The 8,321-nt window shown below is 49.9% G+C and overlaps 3 protein-coding genes and 2 non-coding genes across 8 annotated transcripts in view; 1 reads left to right on the top strand and 4 right to left on the bottom strand.

The window, feature by feature from the left end:
- The window catches only part of Rpl3l (ribosomal protein L3 like), a 9,291-nt gene extending 4,830 nt beyond the window's left edge, over positions 1-4,461 (bottom strand). For 3 of the 4 annotated variants that reach the window (XM_048789375.1, XM_015490941.2, XM_015490942.2), the window contains exons 1-2: positions 2,049-2,208; positions 1,523-1,715 (exon numbers count right to left, since the gene is read on the bottom strand). In XM_048789375.1, the coding sequence (XP_048645332.1) occupies positions 1,523-1,715; positions 2,049-2,051 (196 nt within the window). In that variant the 5' untranslated portion in view covers positions 2,052-2,208. Of the gene's footprint in view, positions 1-1,522; positions 1,716-2,048; positions 2,209-4,184 lie in introns of those variants that run through there. The other variant, XM_048789377.1, reaches the window with a different exon arrangement.
- Positions 4,462-4,571: 110 nt separating this feature from the next.
- Ndufb10 (NADH:ubiquinone oxidoreductase subunit B10) lies at positions 4,572-6,482 on the top strand. Its single transcript, XM_015490940.2, has 4 exons — positions 4,572-4,794; positions 5,807-5,945; positions 6,118-6,257; positions 6,329-6,482. The coding sequence occupies exons 1-4, from the start codon at positions 4,647-4,649 to the stop codon at positions 6,430-6,432; spliced, it is 531 nt and encodes a 176-aa protein (XP_015346426.1). The 5' UTR covers positions 4,572-4,646; the 3' UTR covers positions 6,433-6,482.
- Positions 6,483-6,551: 69 nt separating this feature from the next.
- On the bottom strand, positions 6,552-8,321 carry Rps2 (ribosomal protein S2). Its single transcript, XM_015490939.2, has 7 exons — positions 8,288-8,321; positions 8,119-8,208; positions 7,785-7,892; positions 7,380-7,553; positions 7,139-7,298; positions 6,816-6,907; positions 6,552-6,673 (listed from the first exon to the last, which is right to left on the bottom strand). The coding sequence occupies exons 2-7, from the start codon at positions 8,167-8,169 to the stop codon at positions 6,593-6,595; spliced, it is 666 nt and encodes a 221-aa protein (XP_015346425.1). The 5' UTR covers positions 8,170-8,208; positions 8,288-8,321; the 3' UTR covers positions 6,552-6,592.
- LOC125612421 lies at positions 6,972-7,105 on the bottom strand. Its single transcript, XR_007342783.1, has one exon. It is a non-coding gene; the product is annotated as a small nucleolar RNA SNORA64/SNORA10 family (small nucleolar RNA).
- LOC125612422 lies at positions 7,616-7,749 on the bottom strand. Its single transcript, XR_007342784.1, has one exon. It is a non-coding gene; the product is annotated as a small nucleolar RNA SNORA64/SNORA10 family (small nucleolar RNA).

The raw sequence follows: 8,321 nt of genomic DNA, 5'->3' as shown, positions 1-8,321 counted from the left end.
GGGGGGGGGGGACATGCATTGGTATTAATGCCACCTAAAAAAATTAAGGTACTAAGTTTTGTATTATGCATACTTTGCCACAATAACAAATAAAAGAGGGCCAGGTGTGATAGCACACATGCCTGAAACCCCAGCAGCTCAGGAGGCTGGGGCAAGAGGACTACAAATTCAAGGCCAGCCTTAGCTAAGAATTTAGTGAGATTTTGTGTAAAATTTTTAAAAGATTAAAAAGGGCTGAGGATTTATCTCAGTGGTACGTTGCCCTGGGTCCAATCCCTAGTACAAAAATAAACAAATAAATACATAAATAAATAAGAAGGTGGGGGATGGAAAACAGATGGGTGTTGTCAGGAAGGGGCAGGAGGAATATGACTACACAGGCCACCCAAGGATCCCTCAGGGGAGGATTAAGTGGTGGGTGCCCAAATTTACCCAGGGGACAAAAGTGCATACTGTGTACCTGTCTGAGTGTGCTAGCACATGCAGAACCAGAGAAACCTAGTTTGTGGGTGATCACCTCCATGTCAGTATGGTTACTTCTTACCACTGCCTGTGAATCTCTAATTATCTCAAAACAAAACAAAGAACAGTCGGGCGCAGTGGTGCACGCCTGTAACCCTGGCACCTGGGGAGGCTGAGGCAGGAGGATCCTGAGTTCAAACCCAGCCGAAGCAACTCAGTGAGGCCCTAAGTGATTTAATGAGACTCTGTCTCAAAATAAGATACAAAAAGGGCTAGGGGCTGGGGTTGTGGCTCAGCGGTAGAGCGCTCATCTAGCATGTGGGAGGTCCTGGGTTCGATCCTCAGCACCACATAAAAATAAATAAACAAAATAAATGTGTACAAATAAAAAAATAAATATTTTTTTAAAAAAAGGGCTAGAGTTGTGGCTCAGTAGTGAAGTGCCCCAAAGTTCAATTCCCAGTACAAAAAGGAAAAAAAAAAAAAAAAGAACAAAGTATACATATACACAGCTATATGAATATACTAAATAACAGTTGATAATATGGTCCACACATGGCCAAAAAAGTACAGCTGTCCTGGCATGGCCTTGAGTCCCAGTTCCTTCACCTCAAGAAAACTAATTGGACCAGCTTCTTTCTTTTTTTTTTTTTTTCGGGGGGGGCGGTTACTGGGGATTGAACTCAGGAGCATTTAACCACTGAGTTACATCCCCAGCCCAGGCTGGCCTGGAGCTTGTGCTCCTCCTGCCTCTGCCTCCCAGGTCTCTGGGACTACAGCCTACGCCACTGTGCCAGGCTGGACCGGGTTCTAGCGGCTCAGTGCTTCAGTACTCACTGTAACTGGAGTCAATGGCAGCACCCACCTGAGCACTGCCCGTGGCCAGGGCCTGATGAGGGGCAGCGTGAGCCCATCACAGTCCTGACCCTGCCTCCCTTCAGCAGGGCCTCATCTTTTCTGAGACTGTAGCCACTCCTGGGCTGTAGGAGCAACCCCTGGCTCCCAGCCTCTGAAGGTTCCCCCTGACCCCCACCCCCACGCATCCCCTGAAGTGACTCACTGAGGCCTGGCCGGTGCACCTCACGCAGGGTGTGGGTCATGCCCGCCTTGTAGCCCAGGAAGGCAGTGAGGTGCACAGGCTGACTGGGGTCATCCCTTGGCCACGTCTTCACCCTGCCCCGGTGCCGCCGGCTCCTCTTATGGGGCAGGAAGCCCAGGTGTCCATGCCGAGGGGCAGAGAACTTCCGGTGGGACTAGGGGCAGCAGAGTGAAGGGTGGAGATTGAGGGATGGGGCCTCCACACCCTCATCTGCCCGCCCTGGTGGGCTCAGCCTGTTGGGATCCAGGAGGGTTGGGCAGCACTGAGGCAGAGTGCTCTGGGCACAGGAGGCTACTGCCATCTCCCATCTCTTGCCCCTTCTAGGCCCAGGAGCCCAGCCTTGGCCCCTTGCTGCCTTCTCAACTGCCCATCATTACAGCCCAGAGAACTCTCCATGCTTGGGGGAGATCTGGGGGACGCCCACCTGCCCCCCTCCCCAGGAAAGCCTGCTTATTCTTTGTTCAGGCTCCAGCCCCAGCCCACTGACCATGGTGGCCGATTCCGGAAGGCCAGGATGGGGCGTCCCCACCAGGCACCAGAGGTCGAGTGGCAAGGCCAGGACACGTAGCAACCAGATCCCATATTTAGCCCCTGGCACCAGCTCGGTCTTCCTCTGTGGCCAGCAGGGTCTCTTGTGCCAGGAGCAGACTGGGGCGGAGCATCAGACAGGCAGCCTGTGATGGGGACACCTGGAGCCAGGGCTGGCACCCCATTCCTCCATGTCCTGGCACTGAGTCATGACGCTCCCAGGACAAGACCAACTTGGCTTGACAGGAACAACATACCTTAGTTGGGAGCTCCTCTAAGAAGAGCCTAGATTGTTGACAGTTTTTAGGTTTCCTGTCCTGAGGGCTATTAAGACTGAGCTGGACATAGGGGTGCGAGAGGTGGACAGGGAGGGTTGACCACATGCCCATCAAGATAGAGATTCCTTACCAGCTATCTGGGCATCCCTTAAACCAATCAAAAATGACACATAAAGTTAATCATGTAAACTAAGGCTGTGTACCACTTCCTTAGAGCTATATGGAAAATCCCTAATTCCTTGTGCATAAGAAGTATTTTAATATTTAAGTATTTAAATACTTTTCTGCCACCTCCTTTCTCCTCTCTTACACCATCTGAATCTTTTTTTTTAATATTTATTTTTCAGTTTTTGGCAGACACAACATCTTTGTTTGTATGTGGTGCTGAGGATTGAACCCAGGCCGCATGCATGCCAGGCAAGCGCACTACCGCTTGAGCCACATCCCCAGCCCCCATCTGAATCTTTTTGTTCCCTGGACAAATATCTATTGTCCCTTTCACCTTGAATAGAATGGTTCCACATGAATGTTCCCAAGAGCTTACAGACTTTAACATTATATTAAATAACATGGGGGGAAATACAGTTTTAGTCCTTATTCTCCAACTGATTAGTTTATTTCATAAGTTCTATTCATTTTTTTTTCATTATTTTAATGAGCAGTTTAGCTTTTATTTGTAGAATTGTAATTGATCCAAACAGCCAAAAACAGCATAGTAATTATTTACAAATTTTATTAAAGTTTCAAACAAGTAATATTATATGTATTTTTAAATAAAATATGTCCATTAAAAAAAAAGATAAAGTTTCCTGCTGGGGGTGATGGTGCACACCTGTGATCCTAGGGAGGCTGAGGCAGGAGGATCATAAATTAGAGGCCAGCCTGGGTAACTGAGACCTTTTCTCAAAAATATGGAAAGGGCTGGGACATAGTTCAGTGGTACAGCACCTTGGGTACTGGGAAAAAAGAAAGTTTTGAATGAAAAGAGGTTGATATTTAAATAATTTCTTTTTTGAGGAGATTTTTTTTTCCTTTTTGAGACAGGGTCCCACTATGCTGTCAAGTGATCCTCCAGCCTAACTCCTAAGTAGTTGGGACTACAGGTGTGTGCCATTGCACCTGGCTACCTTATTTTCCAATTTCAAGATTCTATGGTTATAAAGTTCTTCTGGGAATTGAACCCAGGGGTACCTTATCCCTGAGCTACATCCCCAGTCCTTTCTACTATTTATTATGAGATAGCATCTCACTAAGTTGATGAGATTGGCCTAGAACTTGCGATCCCCCTGCCTCAATCTCCCAAGTTGCTGGGATTTCAGGTATGCACACCACCATGCCTGGCTATCTTTATAAAGTTCTTTAGCTGCAGAATCACAAAGTTCTCTAGGTGTAAAATGTCCCTAAGAGAATGTGAATTTTGCATCACTAGATGCCAATATTCTAGCATGCTACCAAAATACAGTCTTTGGGTCGGAATGTCTGTGTTTCTAAGAGTTCATAATCTGAAGATTTAACATTTCCAATTCTAGATTCTGTGGGTCCCTAGCTGCTGGCTCCATGTCCCTGGCCCCTGCCTCTGGACAGGAGATGACTAGCACCCTGCCTGGATAGCCAGCCAGGTGTGCACATTACATATAAGGCCATGGTGGCTCTGGTCAGTGGCTGCCACGGGGCACTACAGTGCTCAGAGCTGAGATGGAACCAGCTGCCATAGGCCAGAGTGCCCTGTGCCCATGATGGGAGCCCCAATCTCTATGGGTTGGGCTGGGGGACAACTCATTCCTCCTGCTCTGCCCCAGGGAGGTCCCCAAACTCACTGTCAGCAGTCCATTCTTGAGGGACAAAGACAGCAGAGCCCAGAGAAGGTTGATAGGGACTGGGCAATCCAGAAAAGATTCCTGGAGGATCAAGACTTTTTATACTCTTTGTCGATTTCTTGACTTATTTGTTGTGTGTGTTCTACCAGTCGATGTTCTCCATAAAAGCCAGGTCGTGTTCACCTCGTTGCTAGCACCAAGTCTAGCCTGCAGTAGGTTCGGGAGGAATCATTTCTTTTGAGTTTGTTGCTCTCCGCCTGCCTCGGGTGCGATGGCTCCAGACCCCACGTGGGGGCGCCCGCGGCCAACCACAGCATGTGGTGCTCACCCCGCGCAGGCGCAGTGGTCGCCCTGCGCGCAGGCGCAGCATCGTTCCACGGCGTCCCGCGCAGGCGTATTTGCCCCGACGACCTCCGCAGGGTTATCTGTACCCGGCACCCAACTAGCGGAGTCCTGTGCGCCATGCCCGACACCTGGGACAAGGACGTGTACCCCGACCCCCCGCGCCGCACGCCGGCGCCCTCCCCGCAAACCTCGCTGCCCAACCCCATCACCTACTTCACGAAGGCCTTCGACCTCCTGGTGGACCGGCCCGTGACCCTCGTGAGAGGTACGAGCTCGGGGTTCTGCCTGCTCGCGGGGACCCCGGTGCCCCACACCCGAGGTCCCCGAGCTCCGCCGCCTCCTTTGGCTTCCCCACTACTTCGCGGACCATTCCCCGGGACCTCCCCCGCCCCCCGGGTCGCTGCACCTTTCCCCGGGACGCCACTCCCTTGGCTGCGCCCTGTGCCTTCTATACCAGGACCCCTCTTTGCTCTCCGCCTCCCAAGTCCCTGGGATTACAGGTGTGTACCACCACTCCCGGCAGGTTATTTATTTATTTAATTTTAAATTATATATATACATTTTTTTTAGTTGTAGTTGGACAAGTACAATTTTTATGTGGTGCTGAGGATCGAACCCAGGGCCTTGCACGTGCTAGGCAAGTGCTCTAGGCTGAACCACAACCCCAGCCCCAGGTTATTTGTTTTTAAGGCAAAGAGGTCTTGCTATGTTGCCCAGCCTGGCCCTGAACTCCAGGACCCAAGCAATCCTCCTGTCTCAGCCTACCAAGTACATGGACTATAGACATGTCACTGGGTCTGGTATTCGTATTCTTTGATTAGGGAGTATAGTATAGCAGATGAGTCAGGTCCCTCTTTCTTGCTGTCTTAGAAGTGGTTTGTTTTGGGGACTCAAGGACTGAACCCAGGGGCCCTTAAGAGACAAGGTTTCACTAAGCACCTGGTGTTTTTTATTCCTGGATGCATGAACTCTTTAGTCCTGCTGGTTAAAGCTACCAGTGGAAACTTTAGGCCTGGAGGTCATTGCAGGAGTTCTGTTGGTGCCTTCTTGCCTAGAGTGAGGTTCCTGGGCTGTGGGACAGGTGGACTTGTAGAACTGGGTTCTGAATCCTGCCTTGCTCAGTCTCATTGGTGAAGACAAAGGGTTGTTCTGGTCACAACCTGTGATGATGCAACTGGAGATATCACCACTTGTAGCCTAGTCCTTCTAACATTTAGGAAATACCTTCACCCATCTATCTAAACTGACAAGTAAATTATCTGGTTTCCTTTCTACAGAGTTTATAGAGCAGCAGCATGCCAAGAACAGGTATTATTACTACCACCGGCAATACCGCCGAGTGCCAGACATCACAGAGTGCAAGGAGAAGGATATCCTGTGCATTTTTGAGGCGGAAATGCAATGGAGAAGGGACTAGTAAGTGTATAGCAGGGAATGTTGAGAAAGTACGAGACCACTTCCTACTGTCCCATCATTTCCTGGGGATTCCTTGGGATTGGCCTCATCCAGTGGGTATATCTCTTGGGGTTGGCTCAGATTTTGAAGACAAGGCTTTCACTCAATCCTTTGGGTACTTGCTCCTTTTTAGCAAAGTTGATCAAGAAATTGTCAACATCATCCAGGAGAGGCTTAAGGCCTGTCAGCAGAGGGAAGGAGAGAGCTACAAGCAGAACTGTGCCATGGAATTGGAACAGTTTGCCCAGGTGGCCAAGGCCTACCAGGACCGCTGTAAGTTGAGCCCTGCCCACCCTTTTTTGCTTGTTTTTTCTTACCCAACCCATCCACCATTTCTTTCTCAGATCATGACCTGGGAGCCCATTATTCTGCCAGAAAGTGCCTGGCAAAGCAGAAGCAGAGAATGTTGGCAGAGAGAAAAGCTGCTAAGGAGGCTGCTGCCGCCTGAGGCCTCTTAACTAACCTGCTGCATTGCTGAAATAAAGTGATTTAACTCTACTTCTGGTGGTGTCATTAGCCCCCTTCGAAATTCCAGCTACCAGTTTATATGGAAGACAGAACCATTTATTAACGGGTTTCATTCACTTTATTATTTTTGTATAAAAACCCTATGTTGTAGCCACGGCTGGAGCCTGGGTCCTCTGTACAGAGACTCTGGTATGGGTTTTCACAAGATGGTCAGTGAATTCCTACAAAGAAAAATCAACAGTTATGTAGTGGGAAACCATTCCCCTACAAAATTAAGGTGTTTCTGCCCCGCCCAAAAAACCTGTTGATAAGGTGGGCCATGATGTAATAACAGTAAAATCTCACTAGCTAGACCAGAAATACCTGATAAGGAGACTTGGTGAACACAGTCTCTTTCCAGAGATCAGGGGTCAAATAGCTGTATGTCTTGGAGATGGCATCAAAGGTGGCCTTGGCTTCAAAACAAACAACAGAAGAGGGTTAGTGGCTAATAGCAGAGAAGTCCTCCACCCCTACAGAAGCTGTTGCACTCCTAGGAACAGAGAGGCCACTTAGGGGCAGATCTGCCGTGCATTAGGAGGGCCTTCCTCTCTCTCCCTTAAAATACGCCAAGCACACACTGCACCTGTATGATTCAGCGGAGCTGAGAGAGGGTTCACTGCAGATTCCTTTGGGGGGCCACGTACCAAAATTGCCCAAGGTGGCAGTGCAGCCCCTGGCAGAAGTGTAGCAGTCATCAATACCAGCCATCATCAGTAGCTTCTTGGGTACAGGAGCTGAGACAATGCCAGTACCTCTGGGGGCAGGGATGAGCCGTACCAGCACAGAACCACAACGTCCTGTCACCTAAGAAAAGCAGAATCAGGTAACAGGGCCAGAGGGAAAATATGCTCCACCCCAGGCCCATCAATAACCATCACAGCTTACCTTGCAAGGGACAGTGTGAGGCTTGCCAATCTTGTTCCCCCAATAGCCTCTCCGTACAGGAACGATGGAGAGCTTGGCCAGGATGATGGCCCCTCGGATAGCAGTTGCTACCTCCTTGGAGCATTTTACTCCCAGTCCAACGTGACCGTTGTAGTCACCAATAGCTACAAATGCCTGGGAAAAAACTATGTTAGGCGGCTCGTGATCCTCCACAACATCCATACACACTACCTAGTTCCTGTTGTGCCTCTCAAGGAAGAAAAGGCTACTGTGAGGCCAATCCAAGGTCCAGAGGGGCTCTTTCCTCTCTCTCCCCTGTACGAAAGTCACACGGGCAAAACTTAGTGTGACCATGCAGAGTGGGGAGTTTTGCCCAACCAGCCAAGTGCATGACAACTCTAATACCTTGAATCTGGTCCGCTGGCCAGCACGAGTCTGTTTCTGTACAGGCATGATCTTCAAAACCTCATCCTTGAGTGATGCCCCCAAGAAAAAGTCAATGATCTCAGACTCCTACAACAAAAGAACCGGTGTGCAAAAGTTGAGTGTTTAGCCCTTGATTCACCTAGATTCCACGTCCGAGATGGCATCCTTTTCTATAAAAGCGAAGCCACCTCACCTCCGGCCATAACCCATGTCAAAGGTGGACACCCACACAAGCGCAACCACAGGCTCAAGGTGCAACTCTCCCAGCCCCTACCAAATTAAGCTCCGGGAGGCTGGTCGTTCAGCGCAATACCTTGATGGGCAAAGAGAAGAGATAGATCTCCTCCAGGGACTTGATCTTCATGTCCTTGACCAGGCGGCCCAGCTTGGTGACCGGGATCCACTGCGGGGAAGGTGCCAGTCAACAGGGATACCTTCTGGGCGTCGTCCCCGAACGCGCCCCGCCCGCCGCCCGGGCCTACCTCCTTGTCTTCGGCCTTGCCTCCACGAGCCCCG

The sequence above is a fragment of the Marmota marmota genome, unplaced genomic scaffold (assembly GCF_001458135.2).
Source record: "Marmota marmota marmota unplaced genomic scaffold, marMar, whole genome shotgun sequence".
NCBI classification, from domain to species: domain Eukaryota; kingdom Metazoa; phylum Chordata; class Mammalia; order Rodentia; family Sciuridae; genus Marmota; species Marmota marmota.
The sequence above is the reverse complement of the archived record's forward strand: the minus strand, read 5'-3'. Positions and strand labels throughout refer to the sequence as shown.

What these genes read in the sequence shown, in the direction of transcription:
- Ndufb10 (XM_015490940.2), top strand. Translation starts at nt 4,647, where the DNA reads ATGCCCGACACCTGGGACAAGGACGTGTACCCCGACCCCCCGCGCCGC. An exon ending in GCCCGTGACCCTCGTGAGAG is followed by an intron (nt 4,795 to 5,806) that starts GTACGAGCTCGG and finishes TCCTTTCTACAG; the next exon opens with AGTTTATAGAGCAGCAGCAT. An exon ending in ATGCAATGGAGAAGGGACTA is followed by an intron (nt 5,946 to 6,117) that starts GTAAGTGTATAG and finishes GCTCCTTTTTAG; the next exon opens with CAAAGTTGATCAAGAAATTG.
- Rps2 (XM_015490939.2), bottom strand. Translation starts at nt 8,169, where the DNA reads ATGAAGATCAAGTCCCTGGAGGAGATCTATCTCTTCTCTTTGCCCATC. An exon ending in GCCAGCGGACCAGATTCAAG is followed by an intron (nt 7,554 to 7,784) that starts GTATTAGAGTTG and finishes GTTTTTTCCCAG; the next exon opens with GCATTTGTAGCTATTGGTGA. An exon ending in TGCCACCTTGGGCAATTTTG is followed by an intron (nt 6,908 to 7,138) that starts GTACGTGGCCCC and finishes TTTGTTTTGAAG; the next exon opens with CCAAGGCCACCTTTGATGCC.